This window comes from Sceloporus occidentalis, unplaced genomic scaffold (assembly GCF_023333645.1).
Source record: "Sceloporus occidentalis isolate IW3139 unplaced genomic scaffold, rSceOcc1.0.p SCAF_2, whole genome shotgun sequence".
Lineage (NCBI taxonomy): Eukaryota > Metazoa > Chordata > Lepidosauria > Squamata > Phrynosomatidae > Sceloporus > Sceloporus occidentalis.
In genome coordinates, this window is record NW_028316982.1 from 144,419,316 (window position 1) to 144,437,814 (window position 18,499).

At 42.1% G+C, this 18,499-nt stretch overlaps 1 protein-coding gene across 6 annotated transcripts in view; it reads right to left on the bottom strand.

Moving 5' to 3' along the window:
* The window catches only part of LOC149319097 (Krueppel-like factor 12), a 261,087-nt gene that overhangs the window by 165,480 nt on the left and 77,108 nt on the right, over positions 1-18,499 (bottom strand). For 5 of the 6 annotated variants that reach the window (XM_089511110.1, XM_089511111.1, XM_089511109.1 and 2 more), the window contains exon 2: positions 3,658-3,747. In XM_089511110.1, the coding sequence (XP_089367236.1) occupies positions 3,658-3,747 (90 nt within the window). Of the gene's footprint in view, positions 1-3,657; positions 3,748-11,739; positions 11,806-18,499 lie in introns of those variants that run through there. The other variant, XM_089511112.1, reaches the window with a different exon arrangement.

The following is an 18,499-nucleotide window of genomic DNA, read 5'->3' on the forward strand; positions in this document are numbered from 1 at the left end:
GTTTTTCTCTCCATCCATCCCAACTGCTCAATCAATAATTAGCTCTCCTTCTCTGCATATCAGGAAGCATGAATTCTCTTCCCCTCTTGGTGAGTAAAACAAGATTCATTGTGAAACTGGGTTACACAGAACGAGCAATGAGTAAAGCCAAAAATTTAAATATCCTGAACATCTGGATCTACTCTTACACCCAAAGGCTCTCAAAGAGCCTAGTGTCTTCGATCTAGTGACTGCCAACAAGTGGCCTAGTGACTCTGTGACAACCACTCAATGTGGTGCTACTGCAGACTACAAACAGATTTTACATTAATTAAAATTAATTAATCCATTAAAAATACTACATAACCCTGAGATGCAAACCCTTGGAATTCACTGACAGAGTTCTTTGAATTGAAGAAGGTGAGGCTTCCCTGTATTGGTCTGTGGCTCTGGTGGGGGGTCCCAGGGTGCTCAATCCTGCATGATCTTTGCGCGGCTGGCATCCACATGTATCTATAAAGGCTATAAACAAGACACTCTGTGCAGATGTGGTGTATCTGGGCATGCATGTTGGCTCATCTAACCTACTGCATATGAAGAGATGGGAAGGCACAAAGGCCACCACAATTGGGGAAACAGTACCAGTGGGAGGGAGACAGCTGGAAATACAAACATTGCACGAACAATTAACTGTCACTCCCAAAAGTAACATTTCCTGATCTGTCCACCACCACCCTGGGTGGGCCAATAAATAATTACTGTAAACTGGGAGTTGCCATTGGGGCAATAACTTGAAATGTTTGACAGGGCTGGGATTGGTTGCAGGGCAGCTTGGCCTAGACCCCCAAAGCTGCTCCACTGTTGAAATACCTCTTTGGATATTGGGGGGGAGGGGGGTCAGTACAGCATGATGGTAGCCTGGAGCGCACCACATAGAATCACCTACATGAGATCCCAGGATTCTTGTTGGACACCCTCCTGTAAGCTGGTGGTCCTCAGAGGATGATGACCAGCACCAACTACCCAAACAGGCATTTCTTTATTCTTTATTCTGCCTGTAGCCTGCCCTACCAGGGCTTCAACAGGACTGTGGTCCAGTGCTGACCTAAATTCAAGGTCCTGAAGGGCCTTTTCTTTTGTGAAGTCCTGGAAACCCCAGGAGGTACAGCCCCCCCCCCCCCCCTCCACAACTGGCTACAAGCCCTGTGGGTGAAGGCAGAACAATCAAACTGGCACAGTACTGATAGCCACCAGGTCAGTGGCAGGCATCAGTCAAACCAGCTGGTGCCTATACAACCCACCACCATGCTCCCCACCCTCAGTAGCTGCCTGATGCCACATATTCTGTCTGCTTTCTCCCTTTCAATTGTACAGGAGTGCAAAGGCAATGATGAGCAGGGACAACCTAGGGAGCAGAAATGTCTGGCAGCTCTCTCTCCTCTGAGTCCCAGGAGGCATCTATTGGCAGCAAGGATCAGGAGGTGGTGCCCAGGCTGTCCTCCGGTGAGTGCCCCCCATTCTCAATTGTGGAGGTATCTGCCAGTCTGATCTGGTGGGATTTACCTGCCACCACCATTGTACATTGTTCCCTGTCTGCTTCTGGCTCTCTGCCAGTATGGGTGGCCACACCAATGCAAGTCAGCAAGCAGAGCATGGCAAGGACCAAAGCATGGAGGAAGGAGAGGTCCCAGCCTTACTGCTATCAGGGCTTCCAGGGAAAAGAAATGGATAAAGATGATATCTTCCATCTGGGGGTGAAGGAGGGATGGCCTGTGTGTGAGCAACATGGAGGGATGGCTCAGGCAGCAATCGTTTCTCCCAAGGTGACAACCATCAACATGACTGTTGTTGGAATGCACATTCCCTGCCACCCTGGCAGTTGGCCATATTTGATATGTAAATGTAACCATGCCTGCCACCTATTGCTCTCCTATTGCAGTCCTCATCCTCTCGATCAAAGGGTGGCCACAATGAAGGAGCAACTCTACAGCATTCAGGTGAGCATGCAGGCGACAGTGTGGCTCCCTAGCTTAGGCTGGAGAAATGTGCAATCCACATACTCCACCAGTACTCTCTTTCCTCCCCCTCCCCCGTATCAATAGAATTGTTTTGACACTGGCCACTGTCAAAGCAGTGTTGTTCACAACCATTTTCCAGATCTTGCCCTCTTTGTAATAAGATAACTGGTTTCTGTTGCTGCCTTCCCCTGGCAGAGCAGCGGTCTTATCAAATCAAATCACCAAACCAAGTGAAGCTTGCTCTGATGAAGAACTTCAAGGCTCCCTTAAGGAGATTTTATGCTGCCATCCTAATTATCATTAGTACCACCATTACCTCCATTACTACCTATCTTTCAATGGCAGTGATATTCATGGTTTGCTCTTCTCTCTAAATGGAGCCAGAACTCACAAACTCAGAGTTGCAATTGAAGGCTAAGCTATATGCTACTTGAAACAAACTACATGCAACTCATCTTTCTTTTTTACTGTAAAATAGGTATGCACGAGAGAGCCAGCATGGTGTAGTGGTCTGGGCATTGGACTATGACTCTGAAAAATAGAGTTTAAATCCCCACTAGGGCACAGAAACCCACTAGGTAACCTTGGGCAAGTCACAGACTCTTTGCCTCAGAGGAAGATAAAGGCAAACTCCCTCTGAAGAAATTATGCCAAGAAAATCCAGGCCAGAAACAGACTAGCCAAATGAGCCGCCTTCAGGCTATTTGTGAGCATGGCGTATAAATGATGCACAACCCTGGATCAGGTTGAAGATGCCCTGTGGCTGCCTAAGGCAGACCAAATCTGCGCTGTGGTCAGCTAGGACAGCCCAAACCTGACTGCAAAAAGAGCACAAAAAAGGCCTCCATGGGTCCATGGCTGGCCCCAGGACCATGGCATTTGGTCACTATGCTCTCACACCAAACAGGGAATGACAAGGGCTGGAGCAGCCAGAAGCTGCTCCAAGCTACTAGTCTACTTGGCCCCCTGTGAAAGATTCACCTTATGGATACACAAGTTGAAAACAACTTGAAGGCCTACAACAATGGAGGGGGCTTGGGATTGGGCTTACCATGTATGAGTAGGGTGGATTCAATTTTTCCTTCAGCTTCCCCTCACCCCAAACTTCACAAGGAATAGAAAGGGGGTGAGGGACAAGATTCCATTGGCACCAATGTCATTTTTTCCTGTCAGCCCTTGTTTACGGGACATAACAGCTGGATGGGAAAGGTTTCAACCGCACAACCAACTCCACACAGATCTGGTGAAGCCACTCTATACTGCGGCCCCCAGAACCTTCACAGTCAAAAAAGAATCTGAGCCACATTTAACATAGCAATTGGTTTAACTCTGCGTTGGAAGTGGGAGGAACTAATTTCAAATCAAAGGAGCTATTGGGCAAGACAGACTCATTGCATTTGCAGGTATTAGGCTAAAATGGATTTACAACCACTTTCTTTTATTTCCCACAGCTGACCAAAGGTGGGGAAAATATGAAGTGAATCAGTCTTCAATGATCATTGATATTAATGACCATTAAGTGCCTTGCAACTCTCTCCTTTGCAAACAAGATTAAGAGGAATCATTTGGAAAGGGAGGCCTGCAAAGTTTGCCAGCAATGTGGTTGAGCAAAAAGGATAGTTAAACTGAGATGGGAAAGAATATGGAGACTGCAACTTACCCCTTGTTCTGATTCCAGCAGCTCTGTTTTGACTCTGACTGCAGGCATCCCATCAAGCATTAACATTCTGTTTTCCAATGTGTTAATATCCTTAAAGACAACAAGAAGGAAGTAACAAGGGTGAGCTTTGGGGAAAACTATGAACATGGATACAAACCACTTTAATATTTTTACATCATTATATGAAAATTGAACAATTCATCCATTAGTAACATTGAAATAAACAAGAATATATTAATGAAATACCAATATCACTGATTTTTAAAGGAAATAAAAAGAGGCACAGACTTGTTTAAGAGTTATACAATCAGAGCAGTGAATATGTCATTGATTCCTCAAGAAAATGTAGAATGTGCTACTGGGCATTAGATCCAGCATTTTCAGCATCTCAACCTTTATTTTACTCTTTCTAAATGAAAGTTTCCAGCCACCATGATTACAAAGTGATTCAAAATGTGTTTAATGTCTGCTGTAATCTGAGAAGCACCCAATTATTTCAATGGATTTCCACCCATTTGGGATATAACTCCAATGCCCTGCAGATACAACTCTATGGAATAAATAATACAGATTGATTTAAATTTACATAATTTACACCAAAAGAAAATTCCAGCCTTAACATTCTGCAGAATTTGGATGTCTGCCTGAAGAATCTGAACATTTTAAAATCCATAATATACACAGCACTGATTATCATCTACAATATACATAATGAATATTCTATCTCATGGCTAGGACGCAAAGCCTCACTTAAATCAAAGAATCCAGCCCCTTTGCTTTCAGTTATCTGTTGAATGAATTAATCAATGAATTTCAGAACAAGGGAGGGTATGCAGAGAGTGGAATGAGATGTGATCAGGAGTGCTCAAATAAGATGCCAAAACATGATGAAAGGATCCTATTGTGTATGTAGAGAGATCTTGTTGCACCTTTGAGACAAACGCAGCAGTATCTTTGGATCCAATTCTGGATTCTGTTACATTTTTTCCCACTCCTACATCTGTATGCTTTATGCCTGAGGCTTTAATACCACTTGATACAGAACCCAAATTAGTGGGTTTAGATCCATGAAAGCTTATGCTAAAATAAAAATATAATTAATCTTAAAGGTGCTGTCAAATTGCTCCTCCTCCCCCCTCCCTTTCTCCTTATTGACTAACATGGGTACTTCTTTGAAAACTACCATGATAGAGGGAAAGTGACTCGTAGACTTTGCCTTCTTCCCAGAAAAGCATGTTTGCTTATCAGGCCTGAACTTCACATCATCGGGTGTCACCCAGCATCAGTGGCTTGGCTGTTAGCCTAGGGTGGAGCAGCAAAAAATGAGCCAACTCAACTCTCCTTTCAGACACACTCAAAGCCTTTCATTCTGCTTTAGCAGAATGAAGTCTTTCTCCTTCCTGAGCTCTAAAAAGCCAAGACTGATATTTACTGCAAGACCAGGGCGGTGCTGCAATAAAGTATCCCTTGGGCGAGGCTCGCCTCAGGCAACCTGCCCAACCAAGGCAGTCCTGATCAGCCATTTATTCTCACCTCCCAGGTGCTTGACATTGTCCTTCTTTTTGCCATTACAGAGAAGCAGTCAAGGCGGGAGAGCCCGGATAGGCTGCTTCATATAGGCAATGCATCACGTTCAGCTTGGTAGGTCACCAACTGTGCAGGCTTGCCTTAGGCTGCTTAGCCCGTAAAGGAAGAAGGATGAGCATTATTTCACATCCCTGAGGAGGTTTTGCCCGAATGGAGAAAGAAGATGCCTCCCACAGAAAGCAAAGCAGGAAGGAGGGCAAAAGAAGGGGAGACAAAGAACCATTCTCAAAACCCTGCAGGTTTAATGAACTGTCAGAATCTGATTAGAGGCTAATGTCCCTTTTAGTGCTTTGCACCAATTTACAGCTGATATACTTTAACCATTTCCCCCCACTGACTGCAACAATGAACTCATTAAAAAATTTTAAGCAAGTTTAACCAGAGCCTTTGACAGTTTTCTGAAGTAATAAATCACTGGAGCCCAACTAGTTCATGTGCCATTTAACACATTTACATTTCAGTGCTATTTCTGTGACTTTTTCTCCAGCCCACACTTTTCTCTTCCCAAGGCATATTTCTTTAAAGAGAGACCCCCGTTCCCACTCCCCTTCAATAATAATAGAGGGGAATGCAATGGCTACAGGATTTCTTCTTTGAAATCCTGTATAGTGGTTAGCTAGGAGCTCATTATATTTATGGCAATAAACCTTTTGTTGGTGGGTCACAAGTCACATGGACCTAGTGGTTAAAGTGTAATGGAATGGCTGTTGAGACTTTCATTCATTTTTCTCTCAGTATCTTTAGGCTGTATGAAATAGGGTATTAACTTAACATCATCCTTCCTAACCCTGGTGGCAAATGTTCTAGACTAAAGTGTCTATCAGCCCCAATGATGCAGCCTATGATAATGTAATTTTAGTCCAAAACACATGGAGACCCAAAGTTGGGGAACTATTTGTTGCTGTGCAGGGGCTCCAATTAGTTATCTGATTCACACATATTTTTCCTTATAGTAATATCAATAAAAGCATAGGGCCTAAATACCCTAAAGGCACCAGATCCCATCTGATCTTGGAATCTAAGCAGGGTCAGCCCTGGTTAGTAGCTGATAAGAGATGACCAAAAATACCAGGTACTGTAGGCTATATTTCAGAGGAAGGAACAGGCAAAACCAACTACAAACATTCCTTGCCTAAGAAAACCTATGGAATGTATGGGGTTGCCAGAAATCAAAGGTGACCTGAAGGCACATACAGACATCAATAAAAGTGTGATGCTTGTAAAAAATAGTACAGTATCTGGCATACCTCCTTCACCTTTGTGTCTGCCCTCAGAATCTTAAAGATGCTATTTTCTCGAAAGAAAAATAGAAACAGGTGAGTATATCAGTGATCCATAATGCTTTGGATAAAAACTTTGCCTCTCTCTTCCAAAAAGTGATAGTGGAAGAATTGAGTTGTTCACTATATAAAGACAAAACAACAGATTTGCACTTTCGGGGATATATATATATATATATATATATATATAAGCTATCAGCTAATGCTTCCTATTGTGTCTAGATACTAGTCAGATTGACTTTCAGTTTCTTGGAAGAGAGTTAAACCTCACCTTTGTTAGAATATATGTTTCCTCTTACAAAGGTGTTTGAAAATCCAAGAGTGTGGGTTTTTCAAGAAACAGAAAGTGCACAGGAAAGAGACCAGAAAAATCATTTTGGGATACTGGTATGTTTGAAGGCTAGCTGAGGACAAGGTAACATCTAAGGAGGAGACGCATATAGCAGGAAGAGACCATTAAGTAGGGAATAGGGATTCAGTCTGTATGATTACAATGCCTCTGAAAACTTGCTTTCACAATTTGGATGTACTTTTTGATTGAGCCCTGAACCTAGATATCCATGATGGTACCTCTTCTAATGGCAGTGCATTTACATAGCTAAAATTACTCTTCCAGTGTGCTAGCACTCAGTAGTAAATGAAAAAGTAATTAGTCACTGACAAAGTTACAGACACCTTTCAAGAACTGAGGGGCTGTGCAGACCACACGCTCTGGCCCTGATCTGGCCTTTCTGTGGTGCAAAAACAAGCCACAAAAAACAGTTCCTTTTTGTGCCCTGGAAAGGGCGTCGTAGCCACTGTAGCGCAGCTTTATGGTACTCCTTTTGCACTGCATCATCTAATTGCAGTGCCAGATTAGCACCATGACACTGTGCGCTTTGTGGTGAGACACGCTGTGTCACACGACCATGGGGGCAGAGTCAGAGCGTGCATAGTGTGGACGACATGCCCCGACTCTGCCCCTAGGCTAGCCTTAATGGCCGGTCTGCACAGCCCCTAAAGTGAGAAACTGCACTTTCTCAAAACTAAGCAATGTACAGTCTGTCCTTGCCATATGCGCTCTCACTGTACATGGCTTTAAGCTTAAGCAGCAAGGGACAAAATGGCATACCCATTCAAATCAATAGGATTCCAGCATATGTGAAATTTGCCTTGTGCGGGGGGTCCAGAACAGATCCCCCACATATGGTAAGGGCCCACTGTAGTTTTCTAGACTTTTATGCAGAAGACTAGTAGACATCTAAGTTAACATCATTGTAAAAATAATAAGTTTCAGATAAAAAGTTTACAGCTACATCCTATGGCTCTTGATTGGAGGAAGATTGATCAAGATTCCAACAATGAAAAAAGGTGGATGTACTAGGATAAGGAATTGAAGAACGGAGAAAAGGACAGCAAGAGAATTAAGCAAATGTGATCAAAACCTGTAAGGAATATCTAAAAGAAAAGCTGCTTCCTAGAAAACCAACATTTTAAAGAAGCTATATTTTTAAAACTAACAAGTACTTGATAGAAATAGATCAAGCCACTTATGAGGAAGAGAAAATATCCGCAAGTGTATTCAGATTTTTCTGTGAGAGTGTCTTTGATACTCAAGAGGCACCATTAATGAATTGCTCCCTGCTGAATTGCTAAACCCTCATTAGTGTATCAGAGGACTGAATACCTGGAGATCTGCAAGGTGCTGTGATCTCACCAACATGTATGGTAACTTCACATAATTCAGAGTAGTAATGAAAATGTTACTGACACATGTGCACACTGGTCACTTTTATATCAATATATGCTGGAAATCAACATACACTTAACATATAAAAATCTCCTCTTTTGCAAGCCTGGAGAGAGCAGGCTCAGGATGAATTCAGCACTCTTATGTTCCCAAGAGTTTTTCCAGAAAGCCATACACCCCCTTCCTCATGATTTCAGCATTCGGTGGTTTCCCAGGGGTTAGTTACTAGCTGTAAGAACCCAATATATATATATTGGGTTCTTACAGCTAGGAACTAACCCCTGGGAAACCACCGAATGCTGAAATCATGAGGAAGGGGGTGTATGGCTTTCTGGAAATATATATATATATACAAGCATATTTTGGGTTCAATATATAAATATGCTTGTATACTTGGTCCTGCCTCCTTACTTTTGGGTCAAACCCTACAAGAATATGAGAATTATCTGAAAGTAAAACAGCCTATGGATCTTCCCATGCTTGCTGCACTGAATATTTTTGGTCCATCAAGCCATGTTCTGTCTATTCTAACTATCTGATTGTTTTGTTTTGTTCTTCTCACAAGGACATAAGATGATCCTACTGGATTAGACCAACATCCCATTTAGCCCAGCATTCTGTTCCTACAGTAGCCAAACAAATATCTCTGGAAAGCCAACAAGCAGAGCACAAATGCACCCTTCCACTTGCGTTTCCTTGTAACTGATTTAGGACTTTATCACACTACAATCTTAAAACTAGGTCACTTTAACTGCTGTGACTGCCTCCTGTTGCATTCTGGGACTTGTAGTTTAGGAGGAGGCATTTCGACTATTCAGCCAGAGAGCTCTTAAGCCTCACTGAACTACAAATCCCAAAATGCAACAGGAGGCAGTCAGAGCAGTTAAAGTAACCTAGCCCTGTTTTAAGAGTGTAATGCAATAAGGCCCTTACTGAAGCGTTCTACCTCTGATACTTGAGATAATACAGTCCATGATTAGTAGCAATTGCTGGCCCTTTCCTCCATGAATTTATTTCCTTTTAAAACTATTCAAGCTGATGGTCATCACTACATCTTCTGTTAGCAAATTCCGCAGCTTAATGGAAGAGGCATGTGAAGAGGTACTTGTTTTTATTGTTCTGTATCATTCAACACTGAGCTTTGCTAGCTGACCGCAGGTTCTAATATTAGGAGAGAGGTTCCTTATCCACTCTTTCCATGTCACATATAATTTCATTCACATCTATCACTTCATGAGCCAGTATGGTATACCCGGAGACTAGGCTCCAAATCCCCACTTGGCCATGGAAACCCATTGAGTGACCTTGGGAAAGTCACAATCACTCAGTCTCAAAAGAACGCAGAGGTAAACCCACCCTGAATAATTCCCGCCCCCAAACCCCATGATAGGTTTACCTTAGGTCACCATAAGTCAGAGATGACTTGAAGGCATACAAAGACAACAGTCACTTCCTCCCTTATCTCCCTTTTTCCTATGCTCAAAAGCCGCAAGATTGTACACAAAGGTTTTTCTCAGCCTGAGATCCTTGTAAGTGGAAACTCTGGAGGGCTGAACCTATAAACTCCTGAACGTGCCCCTTCACTATCCTATAATCCCTTTATTTTTGCTGAAGATTGCTGTGATATTTCTTAGGTACTTCCAGTTTACCTTTCATATGCATTGTGTGAGAATAAGTTGAATATACATATATGTGATCTCCTTCCCATGGACTGAAAATATTTGTTGTTACTTTGTGTATGTATTGACCAGCAATGACCTTTTTATTGGTGACTTACTTTACAGAACTGCAAGGAATACAACCCATAGACCTTTAAGCCATTTCTCCTGATTCCCACTACTGTACCTTGTTGAAGGTAATCATGGGCCATGCTCATTTCCCATAAAGTACAAGAGAGAGACACAGTTCAACTACTGCGCAGACACTTCAATAAATCCAGCACCATTCTGAATTATAGCAAAGAACAGCTATACTACCCGCTGTTCCATGACAGGAATAATAAATCACCAGCTATTAAGAAAAGATTTTGCAACTTTGACTTCCATCATTTATCTTTTCAGCTATTCATTTCAAAAATGCTGAATAAATTCAATCCAGTGAGTGGTTACTTATTTCACAGCAACATATGTCTCATTTTAAATGCAATTCAAATGTTGATGTTCAGGATAGACGTTAAGGCTCCAGCGCCTTCCAAATGAGACCAGGTTTGTGTGGTCTCTTCCTCCAAAATATGTCTCCTGTTTAACATGTCCTCTCCTCAACGAACTGCATCTGCCACCACCCTTAACCATGGTTAGGGTTTATACTGGTGCCAGTTATAACCCTGACTCTTATACAAGTGCATTTATTTAAAGTAATTCTGTACTGCCTTTTTGAAACCCACACAGCTGCTATAAAGAAAAATTAAAAGCAAATAATAACCATGTAAAATTGTAGTAAAACAATCGAACCATTTAAATTGGCTTTAAAAGCCAAGTCAGAAAGAAATTCTTTCAGCCCTTCCAGAATGTAAAGATCGATGTTCATTGCTGGATGACTGCAACATTTTCTAGGGTATTTGCCAAGGTTACATTTAGCTCACTAATACTCAGAGACATGGGGGGCTCCAGGAATAATTTCAGATGATCTCAGTTGGAATGAATAGGAAACCACAACAGAACTTCATGGACCTCACAAGTCCATAAATCAAGTGAACTGGTATCAAAATTACTAATGAATAACTTATGTCATTGATAAGAGACCAGCAGCCTTCATATGTTTTGAAATACCCACAAGTCTCTGATCACTGCCACTATTATGATTGATGGAATCTATAATCCAAAATATCTAGAGATCACCAGGTAGCATACTGCTGCCTTATGCTATAGCATATACAAAAGTGTTTATTCAACAAATATGTTTAGTAAAGGATTAGATAAATTGATGGAGAGCCCCATCAATAGGTATAGGAAACTACTGTTAAATGGTGATATACTACAACGGTCAAGTGCTGGTGACTAAAAAGTATCACCATTGAACCTTGTGTTGGTAACTGGCCCAATATGTCTGACTGTCCATTCTCGGATGCAGTATACTGGGAAAGATGGATTTTGATCTGATCCAAAGAGTGTTTTGCCTGAGCGAGACTGCAGACTCCAAGTCCGCGAATGAGGAGAGACCAGTGTAGTTGTTATAGCAATAACATTTACATTTCTATATTGCTTCATAGTGAACTAAGCACTCTAAGCACTTTACAGTCTGTAAGCCAATTGCCCCCAACAAACTGGGTACTCATTTTACTGACCTGCAAAAAGATGGAAGGCTGAGCACTCTAGTTTATATCCCCACCCACAAAAAATCAGGTAATTAATTTTCACTCCCATTCTCAGAAGTAACTATATTTGTTAATGTTTAGTTATTTAAAAATAAACAAACAAACATTTACATAGTAGAGTAGTAAAGCAAGCTTCCAGCCTGGGGTCTAAAACACCGTTTCCTCCTATTCACCTTGTTATCACCTCAACATCCACAATGGAACATGAGGAAATGTCACAAAGAACAGCATAAGCCAGCACTTCAATCATGTGATAGTCTTCTTCCACCTTTTAATCATGTCCTGAAGACTGTAAAAGCAATGAAAAGTTAAAGGGTTACATTCCAGATAGAGAAATTATTCTTCATTAACTTATAATGGGGATATAATTCTTTAGTTATAAAGAATTAATTATTAGTAACTTGTTCTTTGAAACTAGCTACTTCAAGACTACGACACCGCAATCATCAATCACTATTTCAGGCTGTTCCTTTTCAAGTGATTGTACTGGGTCACTTTTCATTCCTGGGAAAGTTGTGTGCATATTAACAAATTAAACCAAAGTGATGATCTCTTTTACAAGAGTCAGCTCGTGATATCTCATGCTCCGATTCCCAAAATTACACATGCATTGCTCTGCTATCTTTGCTATTTGTAGCAATCATGTTATTAAAACAACACACTGGTTATGCACACTGAAGTGGAATAAACTCTTGCTGTTGTGCAGACTGGAACATCTATATCTCATCCATTATGCAAATCTCCAAAGAGCAGCTAAGCAGCAGTGAAATTAATGCAGTCAATAAGATTAGCCACCCATCTAAGTTAATTTTCACTTGAGAAAAACAAAAGCAGTCTTCTTATTTTCTAATTTGAAATAAATTGTCATTTAACACTCCTACTCTGATGCACTCTACTAGCCCTAAACACTTTGGCTAGGAAAAGCTCTTTATACCGGATGAATCCAACCGCTATTTGCCCTGCCTGACAAAGAATGGCACCCACAAACCAAACACCAGGTTGGGTCCAGGTAAGCTAATAAGGATGCTCACAGAAGGAAAGTCTCCTGACTTTTCCACCCTACTGCAACCATCTTTCCAGAAGGTTAGAAGATGGGTCTCTTGAACAATACAACATGGGAAGGTGCTGTGGAGGAAAGGGAGAAACAGAAAACTGTTCTTCTGTAAACCTCCTCAAATTGGAAGTCAAGCCTGATTTGGAATTATTACCCCACTCACCCTGTCCAGAGCCCCCGACACAGACATTTCAAGAAATATTTATAGCTGGCAGGGGACTCTCGCTAAATAAAGAATTAGGAATATCACACAGCCCAAATGCTGTTTTGTGTTGCACTTCATGTGCTCTTCTGTAGATATGTGTATATTCAGGCAACAGTGAGGTACACCGGAGAAGAGAAATGCTGGAAACTTGCCTTCCATGAGCTTCTTTAAGCTTGTGTGTTTACAAGTTTCCATATGCTCATTGCTCATTATGTGATGATTCCTAAATCATTGCAAAATCACTACCATGTGACTTTCCCTAAAATGGCAAGTTATATATGCTTTATGGTCTCTCTCTCTCTGTCTCTGTCTCTCTAGGCCCTAAAGGCACAGTCTGCTCCTATTTGAATGAAATCCTCTGGTGATTTAGTACCTGCAGGCCAAGCTTTAACTAGGGAAAGGTCATTCTGTCATAGACTCTTCAACCCACAAAGTGAACTTGGCTCTCTCATCTATATATAGTCATCATCTATTCCATTTACATTATCATCCCCTCTATTTCCAATGCAGTTTGTCCTGTGCTTATGCAAATATAATCAAAACTGCATCACCCTCATATAAGAGGGAGATACTAGAAAACAGAGAATAACACCTAGGCTTGCTAAGCTACAAAAATTGTAAGAAAAAAAAAAAATAGGTGGCAGCAACAGCAGCAGCAACAACAACCACAATAACAGCAACAACCACCTAAATCACCATAGAAAACTGAAAGGGAAGGAAAATCCTCAAAAGGACGTGAGAGAGGGAGTGAAATGACATAGCTGGAAAAGGAGGAAGGAGGAAAATATACATAATTATTTTCAAAAGGCTAGAGAAAATCCTCTCCTTGACTGGATATATTTCCTGATTCCCACTGAGAAGCTAATTTTAAAAGTCCCCAGGGATCAGTGAAAGCTACCCATACAAATCATTGAAAGATTCCAAGATTTTAATTAATCTTAGAGTAGCTACAATGAGTGGGATAATGTTAGTGACATAAATGCACATTTCTGCTACTGGAGAGAAGAAGGAGGAGGCAATTCAGATGTGGAAGATGCAGCTGGAAGATGCGGCGCGAGAAGGAGCTCCAAAATGGAGCTCCTTCTGAGGTGTGCGTCCCTGGCGCAGCCTTTAAACGGCTGCGCTAGGGACGCAAAGGAGAAAAGGGCCGAGCGGCCCCTTTCTCCTCTTCCCCGCTGCCATCGGGTGTCCTTGGGGCATGAAGGCCCAAGGACACCACTTTTGCCGCTTCCCCGCGGCCTGGAAAGCGGCGGATCGAGGCCTCAGAGGCTGCCGTTGTGGCAGCTGAGGCCCCGATACAGCGGGGAAAGGGCCACTTACAGGCTGCCCCAAACGGGCGGTCTGTAACACGCCTATATTTGCTGCATTTTAGCCAGAACAATGTGACCAGTCCAGCTGTCATCAAGCAGTGAGACAAAATGAGTGCATCACAAATTAATCTTATGTACAGTTTCCATTATTTAAGTGAGAGCAATAATTCCACATGGCCAATCTGTGGGATGGCCTGGATGCCACAACAGCAAGCATTTGGGCAGGGCCGGCTCTAGATATTTGGTCACCCTAGGCGAGAAATATTGTGTCCCCCATAGCCCCTCAAAGTGTAGGAAAAATGTAGGACATGATATAGGGCAAATTGTATGATGTTCAAAAAATGGAGGACACAACCAACTAAAAGCCAAAAAGTGAAGTCGAAGGCTTTTATGGCCAGCATCCATAGTTTTTTGTGGGTTTTTCGGGCTATGTGGCCATGTTCTAGAAGGGTTTCTTCCTGACGTTTCGCCAGCATCTGTGGCTGGCATCTTCAGAGAATGCTTGCCTGGAAAAAGTGGGTATATACATACTGTGTGAGCCTGGGAATGCAGGAGCAATTTGCATGTGTATTGTTCTGTGCTGATGGCAGGCCTCAGCCTGGGAGGCTAATGAAAAAGAGGATTAGTGTCTGCTAATTGGTGATCATTATCTGCTAGGAAAGCCCCTGACTCTGAGTGGTTTCCCATTTGCATTTGCTGAGTCCTTATTTTGCTATTCCTCAGGACTGGTAGCCAAATTTTGTTCACTTTAAGGGTTTCTTCTTTCCGGTTGAAATTATCCTGATGTTTGTGGATTTCAATGGCCAGGAAAAGGAGGAGGAGCCTCCATCCCTCCAAGATCTATTCCCTGCCCCATAGCTTCTTGGGCTGTTCAAGGGGCAATTGAGCAGGCAAAGGGAGGAGGATCTTCCATCTCCCCCCACAGTCCCTTTGCCTGTCCCATCACAACTTGTGGGGACAGAGGCTCCTCTTCCCTTTCCCTGTCTGATCACCCCCTGGGAAAAGAAGCGATTGAGCTGGGAAAGGGGCAGGGAGCCAGTTAAAGGGATGTGAGGGTTGGAAAGAAGGAGCGTGGGCTCTTGCTCCCATTCCCCCACCCACCCTGCCACTTTAACTGGCTTCTGAGTAGGAAGTGATTTGCGATTTTTCCATATTTGCAGGAGTCTCATTCTCCTAAACTCTGCAAATATAGAGGGAGGATTGTATATGTACTGCACTGGGCACTAGAATTGCATTTTCTCGCACTTTGGACATGGCTTGGGACACACTCACAACAGGCTGCTATCTCTGAGACGGAACAGTCACCAATGCTTAATTGTCTAAATTAATTAATTATGTCCTACCTTTCTCCTGGTACAGGACTTAAGGTGACTCACATGAAATTAAAGACAAAGTACAGCAAAACCTTTTTGATACAAAATTTTTAAAACTATGAAATCAATCATTTTATTTATTTATTTATTTTAAAAAACTAAGGGACTGGACAGACCAGCATTTTGTGCCAGCCTGGGCCCAACTAGGGCTCACACATTCTCAAACCCTACCACACGCCGCAGGCGCCATCTTGGTGCACCCTCATTTACATGGAGCACCATGATGATATCCGCCATACGCAGCACCCAAATGGCATGGCACATGGCGGGCGTCATAAGACCACGCTGCGGCCTTATCGCACCCAATCTAGGGCTCAAATAGGAGCCGCATTTCACGGTTCCTATTTGCACCGGGTTTGGGACATGGTATGCAGCTGCCATGTCCCCAACCAAGTGCTTCCTAAACGGGCTGTCTGTACAGCCCTAAGTTACAGCCATTTAAAATACATTAAAACATAATAAATACATATAAAAGAATAACATCCCAGTAACCTAGAGACAAAGGCCTGCTTAAATAAAAAGTCTTTGCCAGTCGGTGGAGAGAGTAGACAGGGGGATAGTTGAGCCTCCCATGGGATGGAGATACACAACTCGAAAGCAGCCACCAACAAGGCTCTCTCCCTTGCTCTCCCTAAATACACTTGTGGTAGTGGCTTACAAAAGGAGACACAGTCTTTCAGATGATCTGGACCCACCCATATAGGCCATAACTCATTACAGGGCAACAGAAGCAGAGTGAAAGACAATGCAGTAGTGCATTTCATTGCTACACACATGAAGAATTTCTTTGCCTGGTTTTACTGCACAGATGCCCTCCTCTTCCTCCAAAGACTTCATAGTCTCCATATGGTTTTCAGGCTGATTCTCACGTAGGCAATTTACAAAGCCAAATTTCCTTACTTTCAACCATGACATGTTTGTGAAGACCAGTCTCTGGGACTAGATGATCTTCTGGTACCATCCGGGCCTGCCATGTTCTGTTAATTAGATGTTTTCCAGCCCCCAATTGCTACTATTTAGGAAATCCATCATTTTAATGTTGCCATTTTTTGCTACTTGTTCCTGGACATCTGTATTCATAACAGATGGTGATGAGGAGTCCTGTGAGTCTCTCTTTACTTCAGCCTGATGTAAACTGGAAAGAATCTGACAATGAAAGAGAGCACAGAACGATGCTCCAGACCAGATCACACTCCTGGGATTCATATACTTCATCCCTTTATGTTTCTGTGAAAAACCAAGGTAACAAAGTTAAAAATGACAGAGACTATCCAAGAGCACTTATTTTTCTCCATGTAAAGAGTGCCTGGATGTGACAGTAAAACACACATACTCCCACAGTTACTGGAGTCTTGGTGATAAGACATGCTATAGATTTAGTACAGACAGTAATACAGCCTCAGGGCTTCTTTAGCAGCTGCAAAAAGTTACATTTAAGGGGGGAAAGAGGCAAGAGACTGCACTAACCACAAACAAATCTAGCATTTGTTAAAACAAACCAAAAGGTAGGCAGATGTAACAAATAAAGCCATTTTACACTGAATTAAAGATAGGAAAGCTTGGTCACATTGTGTCATCAGTTGACAGACCCGAAATCATCACAATATGTCCCATCACAGAGATAGTTTAAGACATTTTGATGGCCACAGCAGAAAATGATCCCTTCCAGCTACAGCCACAAGTTGTAATAGTAACTCCCATCCCCCCACCCCAAAAGCATTTAACTGTCCCTATCCATTAACTCTGTTTTCTGGCACCTGCTTTTGCTGAAATGGAATCCTTATTAAGATTTTTGGTACAGACTCCTATAATTAAAGCATATAAACATGTGGAAGATTATATCACTAAGCCAAAAATCAATACAGGAAAGATGAGGGTGAAGGCCTAGGGAAAAAAATTGAGGGAAAGATTAGTTTTCCCCAAAACTTTTTTGCCCAGAAGTTTTTTTTTTAAATGACAAAAAGGTTTTATATTTTAGAATGATACAGTATTTAAGACAAGGTTTATGCCTTTCCCCGCCCCCCCCCCCCCCAAATATATAGACTACGTAACAGCAAGACATTTAGGGAAGGTATATGTGGTATCCATATCTCTGCAATTCATGTTCTTGTTTTCCTTTTCTCAGTTCTTTTTAAGAGAATGAATGCTTTATGTCTGCTTGGCACGATGGAGAACTATGAGAGAAAACAATGTTCTTTGTTTTATGAATTTTGATGGTTTCTTCCATTCTTACTTTTTCTCAGTTCTCACAAAATCAAAGAGGCTCCTTACAATTCAAGACCTTGTAACTTCACTTGTAATCAAATAAAATTTAGAAAAGGAAATTCAATTTGTAATTATTATTTTGTGAATGAACTGTACTTTTAATATGCCAATCATGATGATTTCATGTCAGATCAATGCACATACAATACAGTTTATGTTCATAGGTAATTAAGTAACTTTCAGTCGCCAAGATCGTACATATGGAAGTCCACTATAGGTCCCTGACCGCGATGCTCCAGGACTCTCAGCTATGCTGCAATTTCCCCCCAGTGGCCCTACCATGTCTTTTGGAGGGTGAGTAAAAATGTCTGTTCGTTCCCTATAGCCAGATGCAGTCTGATGAAATCTTCTGCCAAGATTCACCAGGGTCTTGGTGGGCGATGTCATTACTCTGAGACCAACTATGGACAAAGCGAGAAGGTTTTCCAATTCCCCGCCCTCCCACTCTCCACCAGCCACAGAATGATCAGGCAGAAGAGAAAAACTGAGGCCTTTGATGCTAGGCTGGGTGATACCATTCAAAATCTTCTTCAGCTGTACTCGCAACAACAGCTAATTGCTGGTGCTGTGTATCACACACATGTGCTGTAACAGTATGATTTTCACAGTTTTTCATCTACGCTAATGCCATTATCACCACCCTGCCTTGTGTTTCATGTTATTCTATATCCCCACAATAAATCTATTATGGCACAACATCATTATTGGATATCCATCAATGCCCAA